Source organism: Trachypithecus francoisi, unplaced genomic scaffold, assembly GCF_009764315.1.
Source record: "Trachypithecus francoisi isolate TF-2019V2 unplaced genomic scaffold, Tfra_2.0 Lachesis_group4, whole genome shotgun sequence".
Lineage (NCBI taxonomy): Eukaryota > Metazoa > Chordata > Mammalia > Primates > Cercopithecidae > Trachypithecus > Trachypithecus francoisi.
In genome coordinates, this window is record NW_022681469.1 from 12,939,124 (window position 1) to 12,958,094 (window position 18,971).

General features: G+C 36.0%; 1 protein-coding gene across 1 annotated transcript in view; it reads right to left on the reverse strand.

Annotated features, from left to right (window-relative positions):
• CNTNAP2 (contactin associated protein 2) overlaps positions 1-4,161 on the reverse strand; it is a 2,313,133-nt gene extending 2,308,972 nt beyond the window's left edge. Inside the window, exon 1 of the mRNA XM_033192342.1 lies at positions 3,549-4,161. Coding sequence (XP_033048233.1) covers positions 3,549-3,645 — 97 coding nt within the window. The 5' untranslated portion in view covers positions 3,646-4,161. The remainder of the gene's footprint in view (positions 1-3,548) is intronic.
• Positions 4,162-18,971: the final 14,810 nt, after the last annotated feature.

Below are 18,971 nucleotides of genomic sequence, written 5' to 3' on the forward strand. Positions count from 1 at the left end.
ATTAATTTTTTTACCCAATTTTGCCATATATTGATGGTAAAGAGTAAAATTTGAACAATGATTTTCATTTCCTGAATATCTGTGCCTAGAATAAAATCGAGATTATATATTTCTCTCCAATTAGCTGATAATAACATTATTAGTTTGTGTTAAGTAAATAATGTACTACACTCTATCAACCAATTAATTTTGCTTGCCTAAAGCTCCTTTTAAGTTTAAATTGTTTTTATTAAGACAAATTCATTACTATGTTCAAGGTCTCTATAAACCAGCAGTATTTGTTTTTATGTGCATTTTCATATTTTACATTTAAAATATACCATTTGGGGAGAAGTATATGAATTGAGGAAGAGAAAATAGACTAATATACTATTGCTTAATATTGTTGCATTAGTTACTTAAAATAATTGCACTGGAAAAGACCTGTCTGTAAACTTGTAAACAACTTAAATCCCTTGAATGGTGTTTTAGAAAATATATAAATATGCACATTTTTACATATAATATTTAATATATGTAATATATTAAATATGTATATATGTACTTTATAACATGTATTCAAATATTTTTATCAAATATATACATACAAATACATATATATTTATACACACATATATGAATGTGTATATATATACACATGTATAAAATCATATTTGTTAGAGAATATTTGAATCAATTCAAAACACATTTCCCAAATGTGATGGTCATGAAATCATAGGTTAATAGTTCTACGAAATGATGTAAATTAGCCTTTATGAGAGATCATTTATCTCAGTGAAAATTCAGTTAACTCTAAAAAGTGAGTTTATTAAACTCTAGCTTGAACTCCTCATCATTTAGAACTGCACTGTCAGGGTCTTTATAATATGTTCAAATAAATGCAACTCCCTAAAAGTAAAAGATTTTCTTTAAACTTCCCACGTGTGTCCCATGTATCTACATTTACAGAAAGGGAAGATAAATGATTTGTTCCATCAGCTCAGCAGCAGTTCATTTTCACTATCTGCGAAGAAATTAGATTATATTTTTACATAACCATAGTGATGAGCTTTGTTTTCAAGTTTATTCTAGTCTGCTTGTACAACACATAGTATTAACAGTTTTTATATGTGTGTCAACAGAGAAAAAGAAGTAAGTCATAAGCAAATATATATTTGAAATGCATTTGTTGTGAAATAAACATCTTCTGTCCCTCATATTAAAAAGGTACTTAGGAACAGAAAGTTTTAGCATACTCATTACATTTTAAAAATGTGTACCAAAGAAAAATGATAGTTCTAGATTTTCATGCTACTTTTTGTCTTGTGATGACCTCTCCTGGTTGAGTTGCTCATTATCTTAGATTCAAGTAGTTTCCATCTTTTTCTCCTTTGAATGTTTTTGGTATTAAGAATATAACTATCATACTTTCCTTCAGAGCTACATATAAAGTAAATAAACATGTTCATTAATGTAAAGTACAATTGATATTTAAAGTACTGAATCCATGAAGCTCATTCTAATCAATAAAGTTCTGTAACATCCTTATTATCTAAATCATTTCCAGGATATAGTGCAACTTTGCATTTTGGTCACACAGTTTAAATTCAAACGAAATAAAAAGCCACCTTAATTAAGCCATTATACATTTTTAAACAATAGAGAATAAAAGCCAAGTTAATAAAAAAATCTTAATGGCCTGTAACTATTAATTATCTTAAAAGTAATTGTTTCTATGTTCTCTGTCTTCAAATTCTAACTAAAAAGTTAAAAACTCAGAAAACATTTGTGAAATAACAACTTTTTCTATCTTAAAATGCATTAACCTAATGGCTGCCAGTGTTCCATTTGCTACACATGGCAAATGTTTCAGATGGAGCCATCATAATTAAAGTATACAGAGTGATGAAACACGGAACCCAGGAAAACCCTGGATATGAGGACCTTCAATCACTGAATAGAACACATTTAACATATAACGAGTTTATTTGCCAGGAAAAGTGGCAGGAAATTCTATATAACCAGACCTTGAAACGGAAACAGAAATTTCATCAAACTAGTTTCCCAATGATAGAGTTACATATTTGTGTAAATATCAACAGCAAGCATTATATCCCCAAAATTTCTGTTTAAATTTATAAAATTGACATAAATATTAACTATATTTAACTCTTTGTGATTTAACTTGTGTTATAAATAATGCTGTACAATGTTTTCAAGTTCATTACAAACTTAGATTTTCCAGTTAGTTTTTCTCCTTATCTTTAAATATTGTGAGAAAAGAAAAGCTAATACTGTACTTACGAAGATATGTCAAAACAGTAATACTGACTCATCACGGGATACTATATAGTAGATTCCTTATTGCAACTTAAAATGTCCTTTTTCAATGCTATTCCTGTTGATATTTACCACCATAATAAGAACATTATTAACAAAGATGTATTAATATATCCCAAAATCTTATAAACAAAGAGAAGACTACTTCGCATATGATGAATTCTGGAAAATATTAAACTTTTTTTTTCCTAAATGGACAAAAAAAAAAAACCCAAAAAACAAAAAAAACTTCCTTTTAAACGCTGAAATCTCCATGATAATTATTTATCAACTTACTCATTCTCAGAAACAAGTATGCGCTTATGAATATTATCCGAAGATTCCTATAGGCAGTCTTTCTAGTGTTTAACTCTTTCTGAACCAAAGGAACAATCACGCATTTCCTCTCTACATGCACAGTATGCACTTCTAAAGGAATGCAGAAAATGGGCCAGAATCTTCCATTTCTTTCTAAACCTCGTGAAAATACGGGCAGTCTTACACACACACACACGCACGCACACGCACACAGTTGATTAAAATGCAGAGATATACATATTGAATAGAATTATTTTCCTGAAAACTCTATTAGGAATCTGCTTATTACTACATTAACGACGCTTTGCACTGAGTGTCCCAAGTCCCGTACTGCATCAGTCATATCCGTGATATCAAAGTATCAAAGAATTAAAGCAATTTCAGTTACAATTTCACTGCCTTCCATTTTAATAAGCAAGTACTAAATGGGCATTAACTTTTTAAGGGGACGGGAGAGGCTAAAGAGGCTCTATAGGTGCCCAAACTGTTTAAAATATGCTCCTCTTGTTAACCTCAACCCCGTGCTCATTAAGTTATAACCATAAATAAAAATAAGAAACTTGGTTTTGCCATGGTCTTCACTTTTCATTCACTGACCTGCCTAACCCAAATGCAGTTAACACTCCCTGCACAAACAACTCCTAAGAAACTGCCATCTACAGCAGTCTCTCTAGCCAAGCTCTTGCCAACCGATCACCAAGACCAGGAACAACTTTCCAGAAACATCACCAGCGTCACAACCCTGTCTCTTCCAAAACAGAAACGCTGGGTTTCGAGTTTGTCTACTGCAGTGGCTGCAAGTGTGTGACAGCGGAGACACACACATATCAGGGTGCGAGCACTGCGATGTACTTCGGAGTTGATACCCTGGTGCCAAACATCAATGCCGCACTGAAACTGCTCCAGCGCAGAGCGAGGAGACGGCTACTTACGGGACGTGGAGGGAGCCGTCCAGGCTCTGCAGAGGCAGCTGCTGACAATCCACAGCAGGAGCACTGCCCCGCAGCCGGCGCGCGGAGCCGCCAGCATCCTTCGCCTCCCGGCCGGCGGCGCTCCAAGAGCTCGTTGCGGAGATGCAGTCCGTCTCTCCGTAGGGTTCTTGAAGGGAGATGGGCTGTCCTCAAATACGCGAGGAAGCCAAGCCCCTCCCGCTTCCTCTTCTCCCCTCACCCGCCTCCAGGCTCTAGTTCTTCTGGGTTTGGAGCGGCAGGGGTGTCTCAGCCTTCGTTCTCCCTCCGTGCGGGTATTGCCTCTTGCACTGTATGCCAGTGCAATGCCGGGGGAGGAAATTCAAACCAAGAAGGCAAAGGAGGGGGAAGAGGGGAGGGGACGGACACCTACCCCGCCCTCTCCTCGGAAAAAAAAAAAAAAAATCACCAAAGGACGGGGGAGGGGGGTAATCAGAAGAGCGGAGGCTGCAGAAGAGGAAGGCAGAGCGACGGGGACGGTGGTGCTGCTGTTGCCACTGCGGGAGAGCGCTCCCTCCGCCGCCGGGCAGCGTGACTCCGGGGCTTTCCAGTCGCCCGTCAGCTCACATGGAGAGCTTGTGTATGTGGGGAGCGCGCAGCGCAGCTGGGGCGCACGCACGGCCTCAGCGCTGCGCGGCGCGGGGAAGCATCTCCCGAGCGGCGGAGCGCGAGGAGCGGCAACGGCGGCGGAGAGCAGGAGACGCCGCCGCCGCCAGCGCCTGCGAGCCCGGGCGGCGAGCGAGGCGGAGGGAAGCCCTCCCTTCTCTTCCCTTCTCGGTCCCCTCCTCGGCTCCTCCTCCGCCTCCGCCTCCTCCTCCTCTTCCTCCTCCTTACCGTACCCCTCTGGCTGTCAAAACCCTTCTGCCCTGCCCTGGCCTCGTTTGAAAGCAAAAGGGAGACTGAGCCGACCCGCCGGGGCCCATCAGCTGGGGCGGGGGCGAAGGAAGGAGGCGCGCGCGTCTCCCTTGGCGGGAGGTGATGCTGTCCGCGGTGCTGAAGTTGGGGATTTGCCGTGTAATCCTAGAACCCTGCTCCAAACCTGGCTGCTCCCCACCCGGCTGCAGGAAGGAGAACACCCTCTCTCGGATGCCTTCTCTTTGCCTTCTCTCCTCCCCTTCAGATAGAGATGGTACAGGCTCCTGGAGCTCCGGCCCCCCGGGAACCACAATCAGGCGTCCGACAGTCAGGTCTTCCGAGTGGTCCTAACACCAAGTGACGGTGCTAAACATCCTGACCGACTGGAGCAGCGAGAGAGGACTGCAGATGCCGTTAATGCACATGTTTTCGATATGTAATTAATTCATACTCATACATATGCACACGTACACCAAACACACGCTGCTGCCAGGAGAGACTACACTAAGGCAAACACGCATACAAACACAAACACAAAACGGAAATACATAAGCAGGCATATGGGTAACTACTTCAAGGTACCTGAGGCATTGCAAGCACTAAGAATTAAGAATGTTTAGAGAGACCTAGATTTTCTATTCACATTTAGATATTTTTAATAATAATTATCAAGCTCTTCTCCCAGCTCACAGCTCTTCACACTCTACACTCCATATGTTTTTCTTCCATCTAGTCTACTTAAAGTATTTGAATTCTTATGTCTCTGTGGAGCCAAGCATTCCACTGACTTTATTGACACAATTAAAAATTATTGGTCATCTAAATATCTAATGATGTTTGTGGAGGACTAAGTAGGAGTAACCATGTCTTTCAATGTTATGCAATGAATAAGCATTTGCCTTTAAAGGTAAATAGAAAATTTATGGAGACTTGCCTACTCCTGGAATAAACTGAGTTTTAACCGTCATTGTTTGGTCTTAGAAAGTTCTACTGTATATAGTACTGTGTATTCACTGCATAATTAATATGGTGTTAATGGGACTGATTCAGCACTTTTTATTTGATCTTTGTTTCTTGTTGATTTAAAAGGATGCTTTCTCCTAGTAAGAACTGCAGATTGGGTACAATATGGAAAATGAAGAAACACACAGACGACTAATGGGAGGTAAACTGCCTCCTCATTCTATAAAATACTCCTATAAAATAATACAGCAAATGCATCCTTATGGATTATAAAATGCCCCTTTGCTATTTGAATTACCACAGACTGTCAAAAGTCAATGACCACTTGCCAAAACACTCCAGTAAAGAACTGCCATCAGCCATTTCTAAGAGCTCAAAGAAACAAGTCATAGGAAAAAATACTGTCAGAAAGCGTAACTTTTCAGAACAGTCTATTATTTAACTACGCCTCTCCATTTTAACTATCACACTAATCTCCACTAACATAGCATTAAAGTATTTTCAATAGAAGAGAAAAGGCAACGATTGAAAGTATTACCATTTCAGTAACTCAGTGAATGCTATTCCATGGATATCTCAAGCAGATCTGAAACAATTCTATTTCCCAGAGTACCAAACTAAAAGACATGCAATAGACATCTATTTAATTATTTTGTAACAGAAAATGATATACCTGAGGGTGTATTCTTCTCCAAAAAGCATTCTGTTCAGTTTGTAGTCATTTCTCCTAATGAGAAACAACAAAACTCAATTTAATGACACATGTAAATACCTGCACCACCTCTGTGCCATATAGAATGGTCTTATTTCATGCCAGTATGAGCTAAGAGCCTGCTTTAATCTGTTTTCAATGCACTTTGTCAGGTTTGAAAGTTATGTCACATCATTTGTAACAAAACTGCCTTTTCCTTCAATTTGTGTTAATTAGATATGGACATCTGGAACTCAAAATACTTAAAGTCATAAGACTTTAATTGTTGCCAGATCAGAGATTCCCTAGAGTATAATGCTATGTTCTTTCTATCCAACTCCATTAGAGTTTATATTTTCACCATTGTTACAATTAGAATTTAGAGTTAAGCTGCTTCTTCCTTCAGTTATCACTATGACTTTTAGTGAGAAGGTAGGAATTAGTAAGCCTGTTTGTTCTGGTCAAACTACATAGTCCAGCAAAACTGGTAATCCAATAAATGGACTTACAACAGTCCAACCAGGTGTTTATTAGATATGATAAGCATGGAATTTCTTGTTTCTGAGAGTGAATTCATTATTGATATCTATATTACATTGACATTTGCAAATAATTGAAGACAGCTAATAATGATTTGGACATATGTCTCCTTAGTTGGAAGTAAGGTCAGTTAAAGCTTGAAAGTGGTAAAACCAAGTGGACCAAACATACACACACACAAACCCACCCATCCCTCCCAGCCCCACCTCCCCCAAACACACATCATGACCAGAAAAGACAGTGGGCAATTTGCATTATTTTGGAAGTAGAATAATGGAAAATAAGAAAAAAATAGACATTTTCTCTCTCCCACTGCTCACATCCTCTTTACATCAATAGATTTTTTTAAAATGTTAGCTTAATCCCATGAGTAGTGGCTTCATTAGCAGTATATGCATTCTTTATCTGCATCCCCAATATTAATTGAGTAGCTACTATTATTGGGTTTGGCATTATGCTACATAGAGATTATGCCTATGACCAAGACAGATACTACATTGGTGGTGAGCGGTTGGATAAAGGGACAAAAATAAGTCCATATCTTCTTTATGTTAACATTGAGTCAAGTAAATCTTGACTGGCTATTTTTCCCAATATCTTAATACATTCTTAAAATTAATATCCTCAACAAATATTAAAAATATTGTTATCACAATCATCATTATTATTTCAGAGTTCTGTAAATAGTCTGCCACAAGGTAAATTATCTCAAAAGTCTGCCCAAATTTTGGAACTTAAGTGAAAAAAGGAGTCAAAATATTTCAGTCTTAACACTTTGAAGTGATTGCATGAAGCACCAGAAAAATTCAGGAATTTTCAATAGGTTAAAAAAAATGGTATATATCTAGGTGAGTGCCTAGGAGTAGAATTTCCTTCTGTAAAGGAAGCTGTCCAACTATGCCCAGAAATCAGTGAATGCCTGCTGAAAAGTCGGTCAAATTAGAGTAGATATATTTGCCAGTCTGATTGCACCCTGTAAGAAGGCTTTAGCACCTGCTTCTCTGAAAATATACAAGATGCCTGGAATGTTATTCTTTAGTGAACATGAACAGGATGAAGTAAAGTCCCATAGTAAAACCTCTGGTGAGCAGAAAAATCTACCTGGATTTTGGGCCTTTGGCCCTGATAATTGTCCCTGGGCACTGTGAGATACCTCACATCATAATCAAATATCAATTAAAATGCCATAATGAGGAAGATGCATAAACTCAAAGGGACTTCCAAAATTTCACTTTATTTTGAAGGTCTCAGGAAAATGCATGACACTTAGTGTTATTTGAACTAAACACCTTAAATATATTGGTGAAGAAACAATTCATGTTTCGGCTGTTTAATGTTAGTAGGAAAGGTAAAGACAGCAAAGGGTGGTCTTAATGCACTGCTAAACATATTTCAATTAATATAAGAAACTGGGAGGAAAAATGGTGAAACTAATTTGTGTATTTAGAATATAAAACTTGACCTTAATATTTATTGCATTCTTCATGTTTTGCGGGGTGAGGTGGGGGTCACAGCCTAGCTCTGTCGCCCAGATATTAAGTGAATTTCTTTTGAGTGTCATAATCACATAGAAATTAGGAAGAACCAGACAGTCATTCAGGAAGCAAGTTAGAGTGGGAACTGAGCCTGGTCTCTGGGATTTGTGTACTGGCTTACAGACTCTTTGTGTGACCTTACTCACATGCTGAATGCTTTCATTTTCTCACCTATAAGATCAGAGTAGTATTTATACCCATAAAATTTGATTACTTGGAGAATTAAACATAATTTTTATATTATACTGGGCACAGAAAGTGTTCTCTACAGAGTAACTACTGGTACTATTATTATTAACCAGATAAATTAATATACCTCAAAGTTCTAAACTGAAGTTCTAGAATCTTAAGTTTATCCCTCAATATATTCATATTGCAAAATCATTTAGGCTTTTTTCTGGATTAAAAAATCTTCTGTCAATGAGAAGTTATTTCAAATTGTCTGAACATTAAGATCAATTTATGTATTAATGTGAAAGCAATGTGAAAAAATAAAATGCATATTGGGATAAAATTTTGGAAATGCATTTGGAATTTGAAAGAACTATGAGAACGTATGGTCTATAGAAATATAAGACAAGGTGTGGGGCTTGTGAACTGAGGTACATATTTTCCAACAAAGACCACTTGTTAAGATTTTGAAAATTACCCTTATTTCAGTTAAAAGAGAGAAAAATAGAGTTGTTTAAAATTATTCTAAGCATTAAAGTATTACTACTCCATTGAGACTAGAGGTATAGACTGTCTAAGCAACAAAGAGGACCATTTCCTAAAGCAATAGTTTCAGGAGATGAAGGAGAGGGGAGAAAAAGGCCTTTCAGTGTTATAGACTGGTTACAGAGAGGCAGCTAGGCTCTCAGAATTGCAGTTCCAGAAGTGGTTGCTGCTGAAATATTCAATTTTATGAGTGGATTGTTTCCTGAAAAATCCAGGATTAAATTGGACGGTAGTTGGTCTAATCACTACATCTACCCAAAGTAGACTGCCTACAGCAGGCTTTAGGAACTAGGACTTGTTACAGTATAACCAGCTCACAGTTTGCAATTTATCCTCAAAGATTTGTGTTAATGAAAAATACTAAACTATAATAGGAAGACTGTTGAGTACATTTATGAAGCACAGTCTTATGGGCAAGGGCTTGAAGACCTTTAGATTTTATAACACAGATCATTTGATTTGATAGGATTGAGTAATGTGTCTGAATCACATAGGCCAGTGTAGATTTTGCTGACTTTTGTGTAAAATTTGTGATATGAATAGCTAGGCTGTGGAAAGTATCTTAGTCTGAATTTAGAGATGTATGCTATTACTACTTTAAAAGCAGATTATGTGAAGTTTTATGTGGACTTTTCTTGTCAGACAACTTATTTAAACTTTTATCCTTCTAGTGATGTCATGATTATACATTTTAGACCACAGGGAATTGGGTAGAATTTACTCCCAAATAGGAGATCAGTAAGTCCACAGAAAATATTTGGGTTAATAAACATCAAGAGTGAATATGATTTCATCTCAGGGGAACGAGGGTGACTGAGAGCATAGAAGAGGAAATGGATGAAATTCCATGAAGAATTGGGCAACAGCCTTCATTCCAAATGCAATTTCTTTGATTTGGATTAGAGATAGAAATGACTTGAACGGAGGGTTATGTCTATGTCTGCGACTTCCTCTTGGAATGGGGCCTGCCAAATCTTCTTGGTAGTAAGTGAATACAGAGGTCCGTATTGAAATAGCAAATGAAAACGATAGTCATGACTATTGGATTCCAGCCCTGGGATATTATCTGGTTCTAAATAATGAGGGAGAGGTATTGTGATACTTTATTCAGGTACTTAAGAGGAGATGAGCTTGTATGTAGAGAACTAATGTAAATAAAATTAAAAATGATTTGTGAGGACTACAGAAAGGAAAAAAGGCAGTAGCTGATACAGACAATCATCTTTGGTCTAAGTGGAACTAGAGAAATATTGTGAAATGCTCCAAATCTACTTAATGTTGACACACATGTATGGTACTTCATTTGGTTTCTAAGAAAACCTATAAAATCCTCAAACTTTCAAAATAGCGTGAGACTGATGATAATGAATCTTGTGTAGATAGCCATGGGAAGGATGCAGAGTTGTTTTATTTGGGGCAAAAGATGGATTTAGACATTTAACAAACAAGTTTGCCTAAACTGTCACATTCTAGAAAAAATTCAGCAACTCAGTGGAATAAAAAGGAAGATGGAATTAAGGTGGTGATAGACAAAATATATTTGGAAGAAGGGAGTTAATCTAGAATAACTTACAAACTTTGTCTTTTTCTCAGGGTTGATAAAAGTGTATCATTCCGCCTCACCCTCTAGGAGATATTTCTGGACCAAGATCAACTATAGTATCTTCAGTTGACTTAAGGAGAGAAAACCCTTGCACTAAGAAGCTTTTAGTGTCAGTAAAGACAAATGGTACACTCCAGCCATATTGAATATTAGGGCTGGTGCTATATGCTCTGTCTAGAAAAGAATAAGCTCATTTCTGAGATGTAGAGTCTAAGATGATGCTGGCAGGTCCCATTTTCTTTATAGTTAATGTTCTTCTAGACATGTAGCAAATTGGAGAGTACATAGTTTTAATGGGGTTCATGTGAAAGTCAAAAATCAACTTTTAGTAGCAGCAACATCATTTACAACAAATAAAGGTTAAGAAAACATACCACCTAGCAAATAAATTATAAACACTTAACCCAGTTTTAGGAGATGGTTTCTGTCTTAGAAAAAAAGACCATAAAATGGGTGGCTTATAAACACCAAGCATTTATTTTTCAGTTTTGGAGACTGAGAAGTTCAAGATTAATGTGCCTGCAGATGTGATGCCTGGTGAGAGCTTGTCTCTTATAAATGGTACCTTCTAGCTGTGTCCTCTGTTGGTAGAAGAATAACAATTCTCCTAGGCCACTTTCATAAGGACACTAATCCCTTTCACGTGTGTTCTGACCTCATAATGGATCCAACTGCCAAACACCTCATCTTCTAATAGTATTAACTTGAGGCTTAGGATTTCAAGATATGATATCTGAGGGTACATATTCAGACTACAGTAATTTCCAAATTATTATCTTTTTACATTCCATACAATATGATGTCCGCTTGTTGAATGTCCAAACATCTGAGCTCCTCAATGTTTTCCTAGAGTATTTCTTGGAATTTCATATTCAATTTTCCTCATTAGTTTTTGAAAATGCTAGATCTACTGACAAAGTTGAACGACGTTAGGTAGCATCCAAAACCCAATCCAGTGATTAGACTGAAGTCAGCAGTCAGACAGACCAGAAAAAATAATATAACAAACAGGGCACATTATTCTGGAGAATCTGGACATTTTAAGAGCAAAGTAAACAATCAACAGAACAAATGATCATTTATTGTTCACATGGTAGGAGTCGACATTACTGATTTGAAACTAAAGATTACTAAAAATATTTTTTATCTGCAAAGATAAATTGATTTAAATCTCTCTACAAATTTTATTTACTATGTCCTCAATTTACAATAGTGGAGCTATATAGTGCAGCAAAATTTGAGATGATAATGACTGCCTAAATGTTTTAAGCTAGTTTGCATAGTTACTGCCAAAACATTTACAGTTTACTTCCATAGTTCTTACTGCACCCAATTTCATGTAAGCATGCACCCTGCCACCAAACAATAGGAAACTCGAAGTCCTCTTTTACTTTTGCAGAGCTGAAGGCAATTATGGAACCTAAAGTTGTCTTTTATATCAAATACCGCAAATAAATAATAAATTTTACTTCAGTTTGAACTATGTGATGATTATAAAATACATTTCAGAAACGATTTTAACTATATGCTTTAGTATAAACATGTTTGATTCTTCTTTTCAAAAATGTTTTTCACTTGAATACATAAATTTTAAAGTTCCTTTATTATAGCAATTCTGCTAAGATCCAAATAACTGTGTTACTACAATTGAATGATCATCATGGTAGTTTATGTGATCATATAATAATTAATGATAACTTAGTCTATTGAAATTTCCACTTGATTACCATTTACCCAGGAATAGGGAGGAGAGAGAGGAGATGATTTTTTTCATTTATATCTTGTTTAAGAATATTTCTAATGTATACTAGCTCATATATCTGCTTTAGTATGTTGAGTAGATTGAACATAATTTAATCTTTCTTTGAGAATTCATTAATTTGATAATTCAATTTATTATTTCAACTTTATGTACTAAAATTGAATTAGATTGAAATATTTCTGATTCCAGAGTTAGTGTGACTGTATGTTAAAATTGCTTTTTCCCTACTTCTCTTCATCTCCTTAAATCTTCAAGAGTCCATGGAGCAAGTTGAAACTGAGGTTGCTTACCACTTGGAAAGCAACACTTTAGTTCCCTGGAAGACCAAATAGGAATAAAGCTGTGTCTGAGAGGCAAGAGAGGTGAATGGAGCAAACTCTGCCTGAGATCTCTGGGGCAGGCTGATCTAATTTGGTCAAGAATTGGCCCAAACACTAGGTAGTAATAAACAGTAATTTTTTAAATATTGTCTTGCTTATATTTCTTTGGGACTAGAATGCATGTATAGCTACTCATATAAGTCTAGGCCTCTATTGTCTTAAAAATTTAACTTCAAATATACCATATGTATCCTAATTCAAATTATTTGATCTTATGTCATTTTCATAAATGCCAAGTATGGAAGACAATGCTATTTTTTGTGGCGTTTCAGTTACTGACATTTAGGTAACAACATTTGGTTACTGTAAGGATTATGGACTGACATGTCGGCATTTTCTTTCTTTAGAAGGTTCTGGAACTTTTTGTTCGTCATCTTGGAATCCCTAGCCGAGAATAAAAATAATTTAACAGACATCTATACTGGGAGTGACAGAAACAAGTTAACTATAATTTATTTCCATGTGAATGTGTGAGTGTGGGGGGATGTCATATCTAACTAAATAAAAGGCAGGCACATGTATCTAATTTTTACAAGGCTATGGATATGATACTCATTATTTTAGGTATAATCTACAAATGTGCTTCACATTTAATCGATAATAAGTAGTTTTATATGCTAACACTCCATTATGTAGAACACTTTTTATAGTTATGTAATTTGAGTGTAAAAACCACTATCATCTGCTCTTAACACATTTGAAATAAGACAATGGTCATTTTTACAGTTTATGACATCTTGAGTTAACGAGAAGACCTTTCTTTATATTACTTTTTAAATTCATGTACTGTGGAAGTGTTATACACGTTCACATTGGGGTGAGTAACCAGAAGGATAGGCTCAAGGGAGACTTTTCTGTTCTCTATTCTGCTAGAGCCTATTACTTAAATTCCACCAGAAACAGAGAGGAATGAATTGGGATGGGAATAGTTTAAGCTTACCTTTAATATACACTCAATAAAGTATTCCTAATTGATTAGAATGCAGTTCTTGTTCTAAGTCATTTGTTATTAGTTAACATATGCAATCAAAGTGTCTTAATAAGAATTCTCTCAATTTTATTGACCAAGAAACTGTAAGAACATTTTTTTTCTTCTTGTTAATGTTGGTCCACTGATAGGAAAAAACATAGGAAAACTTTACACTAAAATAACCAACTTCACCCTAAAATGATTAACTTGCCTAAGATAACTCTGATTATTGTCCAGTGCCTCTGTACCCAGGAGGGTGAACACATAGAAAATTAAACTGAAATAGGAACAAGACGTTTGACCTCACAAACGTGTTTGTAAAGAACCACAGCTATTGTATGAAATCAACAGTGGCTTCATGCTCTCTCCGCTCAGCCCTCGCCTGGAAAGTCACCACCACCACCACCACCACATCAAATAAATAGCACAATCTATTGCATCCTTTCTCTCTCATACAGCTTGACATCTTTCTTAGTATACAATTTGCCTGTCATTTACCACTCACTAAGAGACACAATCAGGACTAGTGGAGAAGTGGGGCAAAAGGGAAAAGAAGCACACGCTGAGGTGTGCCAGGCTCTCTTCCTGTGGAAATGGCATTGACATTATTCCCCCTTGACCTCAACGATTTCTAATTTACTAGGTTCACAAAGATGTGTCCTTTCATGATTCAAAAATCCCCTAGCCAGAATGTTCCCAAAGTTATCATTCGAAAATAAAGTAGGATTTTTATACAACTAAATTCAAATTTCAAACCTGAATCCAACGTCCCTGTCTTCAGTGATGAAAATGACAATTGTATTTCCCTAACGCTCTGGTGAGGACCTTTCATAATAAATATAGTATTTAGTTAAATGGCAGGACTGTTCGTCTTTATGGAGACATGCACTGTATTCTGTACCACATTGATATATGATTCACTATGTGAAACAATCACAATAATTCATTTCTCAAATTTCAGTTCTCAACTTAATCCTCCTCCTCTCATTTCATTCAACATTTGAAGATAATGTAAAACTTGAAAAAGTTGCTTTAAAATAATTAACAAACTAATTACCTCCTCCAGGTTACTCTGGAAAGAGGCACATAGAGAGAAGTTAGGTAACTTTCCCCCTTATTTGACTTCAAAGACCATCGAGTGTATGTTTCTTATTTTCAGGAGACAGGGACAGACAGAAAGAGACAGAGAGAGAGAGGGACAGAAAGAGGGATATTTTAGCTTCTCCAAGCAAAGTGAGGAGGAAAGTTAACCAGATGATTACTGCCATCAGATACTTTTGCTTGCTTATCTCTGTTGAAGACCATCATCTGAATAATTACCTTTGGCTTCTCGCTACTGACAGAAATTGCTTATCATAGGAGAAAATTTTAAGACTACGATGACACTATTCCATTTCTCATTTTATAATAAACAACTACAATAAAAAACAAAAACAAAACCAAGCAAACAAAATATCATCAGAACATAAAATAGTTTGTAAAAGTCTGAGCTTTGAAATTTTTATTCCTGAATTCAGACCGTTAGCTCATATTCCACACTGTCTGTTACGTTAAGTACATAAAATCAATGGACTGAAAGTAGGCGAAGAAAATAGTACATTACAACGTAGTCATTTTAGATTCCTAAGAATAATAATATCAATTTTAAACATAAAAAGTATATCAAATGAAAATATTATATAAACTTTTGTACTTTTTACTCTTTTTCACTTAGTTCTGTGAATGCAGAGAGTGATCAGTTAACTTCAACATTTATTAAACTTTAACGTGTATTAAAACATTAGAGGAAGGGTTTCAAAACCCTTAATATTTAAATTAATCCCAAGATTATACTCTTGAATAGCATTTATTATTAAAAAAAACTTTAGAGAAGAAATCAAAGGAAGAAAACAAGATAAATTAAAACTAAAAAGTTTTCCAAAAAATGTGATTTATGGTTCATAGTTCCATAGTGAGCAGAGTACGAGATTAAGAACAACATGCACAGATTGGTTTTAGAACAAAAAGGTGAGTGACTTCTTCCTTTGCTCTAGTAAGAAATACTGGTAGATAACATGGATATTTTGAAACATTAAAGAGAGAAAACAATGACTGACTAATCCAAAATCCATCAGTAAGTCACTGTCCAGTCAAATTCTGCTTTATGTCACCAAACAATCTCTACTGCCTTCCACATAAGGGAAGAAAATACAGAAAATGCAATACTTACATTGAAAATAAAAATAAAAAGTGAGAGAATATATTTATAAATGATATACCTGAAAAGGGGTTAATATCCAAAATACATAAGAAACTCAACTCAATAACAAGAAAATAACCTGATTCAGAAATGAGCAAATGACCTGAACAGACATTTTCAAAAGAAGACATGCAAATAGTCAATAGGTTTATAAATAATATCGAGTATTACTCATTACCAGGTAAATGCAAATTGAAATCCCAGTGAGATATTACCTCACACCTGTTTGAATAGCTGTTATCAAAAGGATATATTATGATAAGTCTTGGTGAGGATGGAGAAAAAATGTAAATACATAAAAAATACATTATAAACAATGTAAATATACAACCATTATGGAAAATGATATGGAGGGTCCACAAAAAAAACCCAAAATTATGTTAACAAGAATAAGCCAGGCACAGAAAGACAGATACTGCATAATTTTACTCATATGTGGAATCTAAAAAAGTTGATCTCGTACCCCAGGGGTTGAACTGGGGTACCTGGGGATGTATTGGCCAAAGAACACATTTCAGTTAGATAGGAGAAATAAATTCAAGAGACCTACTGTACAACATGGTAACCATAGTTAACAGCATATTGTGTTTTTGAAAAATGCTAAGATGGTGGATGTGAAGTGTCAATTATAAAAAAAAAAAAAAAGAGAGAGAGAGAGAGAACAGAACTACCATATGATCCAGCCACTTCTGAGTATATATCCAAAAAACCTGAAATCAATATGTCAAAGAGATATGTACACACCCATATTCATTGCAACATTATTCATAAGAATAGCCAAGATATGGAAAAAGCATTAGTGTTCATAAGCAGATAAATGGATAAAAAACATGGCAATATACACAATGAAATACTATTGGACCTTAAAAAAAAAAGGAAATGCTGTCCTTTCTGATAATGTATGAACCTGAAGGACATTATGCATTGTGAAATAAGCCAGGAACAGAAAGACAAACACTACGTGATGTCCCTTATATGTGGAATGGAAAAAGTCAAACTCATAGTAGTTGTTATGCTTTAGCTATGTCCCCACCCAAACCTCATCGTGAATTGTAGCTCCCATAATTCCCACGTGTCCTGGGAGGGACCCGGTGGGAAGTAATTGAACCATGGGGGTGAGCCTTTCCCTTGCTGTTCTCTTCATAGTGAGTGAGTCTCATGTCATCTCTGATGGTTTTGTAAAGGAGAGTTTTACAAATGAGAGTTTCCCTGCACACATTCTCTTTCCTGCCACCAGGTAAGATGTGACGTTCCTCCTCCTTCACCTTCTGCCATGATTGTGAGACCTCCCCTGAGAACTTCCCTAGCCATTAAACCTCCTTTTCTTTATAAATTACCCAATCTTGGATATGTCTTTATTAGCAGTGTGAGAACAGACTAATACAGAAGTAAAGAGTAAAATGACAGTTATCGGGGGTAGGGGGTGGGAGAAAATGAGGAGTTGTTTTTAGTCAAATGGTACAAATTTTCAGTTAGAAATCAGAGATCTATTGCATGGGAGAGTGACAGTAGTCAATAATAACATATATTTCAAAGAAATTTAGCAAATCTCATATATCTCACCACAAAAAGTGATAAGCAAGTGAGATGATTGATATTTTAATTATCTTGATTTAATCATCCCACATTATATACATATATCAAAACATCACATTTTATCCCGTAAATGTATATAATTATGATTCTTCAATCAAAAATAATATTAATAAAAAAGAAAAGGCAGGTTTTTTTGTTCATTATTGACACACCATGTGAGCATCAGTATGAGTTAAAGAATGGTGAGGAGGGAAGATGTTATGCTAAATAACTCAGTGTACACATATATAACTTGGCAATAGATCTACTTCTGGTTCCAGAGGAAAATCATCCATCAGGTTATAGAAGCCAACATTGAGATTGCAGAGCAAGAATGAAATCACACCCATCTCAGTACAACTCATATTTACCTAAGTAACATAAGAGTGTTTTTGGAGAATTGCACTCTAATTTAGGGTCTTAGATATGTTCTATCGTGCTCCTTAAGTATTTTCATGGTAACCACAAGTAGGGAGTGTTGTGGGCTAAATTGTGCCCCGTCAAAATTTCTATGTTGAACTCCTAACCCTCAGTACTTGAAAATGTAACTCTATTTGGAGGTTAGACCATTGAAGAGGTAATTAACTCCAAATGAGTTAGGTTGGGACCTGATTCAATATGACTGAGTCCCTTGTAAGAGGAGGAAATTTGTATACAGAAAGATCATGAGAGAAGGCCATGTGAAGACTTAGTGGGAAAGACAGCCATCTACAAGCCAAGGAGAGCGACCTCAAAAGAAAGTTACATTGCTGACATCTTGATTTTGGACTTCTAGCCTTCAGGACTGTGAAAACACACATTTCTGTTTTTTAAACCACATATTCTGTGGGACTTTGTTATGACAACCTTTGAAAACGGATACAGGGAAAAATAGCTTTCTATCTAGATTCAGTCAAGATAAAGAATTACAAAAGTTCAGTCTCCTGTCCTAAAGACAGTTTCTTTGAATTCTCTTTTTTTCACTTTTTGTCTTTCTCTTGACGTATAAGAATGAGAATTGAATGCAACAAGAGTTATGCTATGTCACTTAGTAGAGTAGTCAGGCATAGCATCTATGGTCAGGAACTCTGTTGTCTTTCTTGCAATAGTTCATGTTTGGTTAAGTGTTCAATGAAGCTGCCCTTTATTATAGATTGAACCAGATTGCTAGAGTAGACATATGGAAATGAGTTTAACCCATTTGCAGCTCTCTAGAATCTATTCTAGAACCCTAGCTATGGATATACTCTCTATATTGCATGGTAGTCATTGGTAAACACAGGTCTTTTGATGTTTTAATTTCTTCCACCATTGTTACAAGGGAAGTAATTCAAGAGTGGAAAACCAAAAACTGTAAACTCTCACTTATAAGTAGGAGCTAAACTTTGAGTACACAAAGGCATACAGGGTCATATAATAGATTTTAGAGGCTCAGATGGAGAGGGTAGGGGGCGGCTAAGATAAAAAACTACATGTTAGGTACAATGTACACTGCTTTGGTGATGGGTGTATTAAACTCTCAGAATTCACTATGATAAATTCATTCATTAACAAAAAACCACTTGTACCCCAAAATCT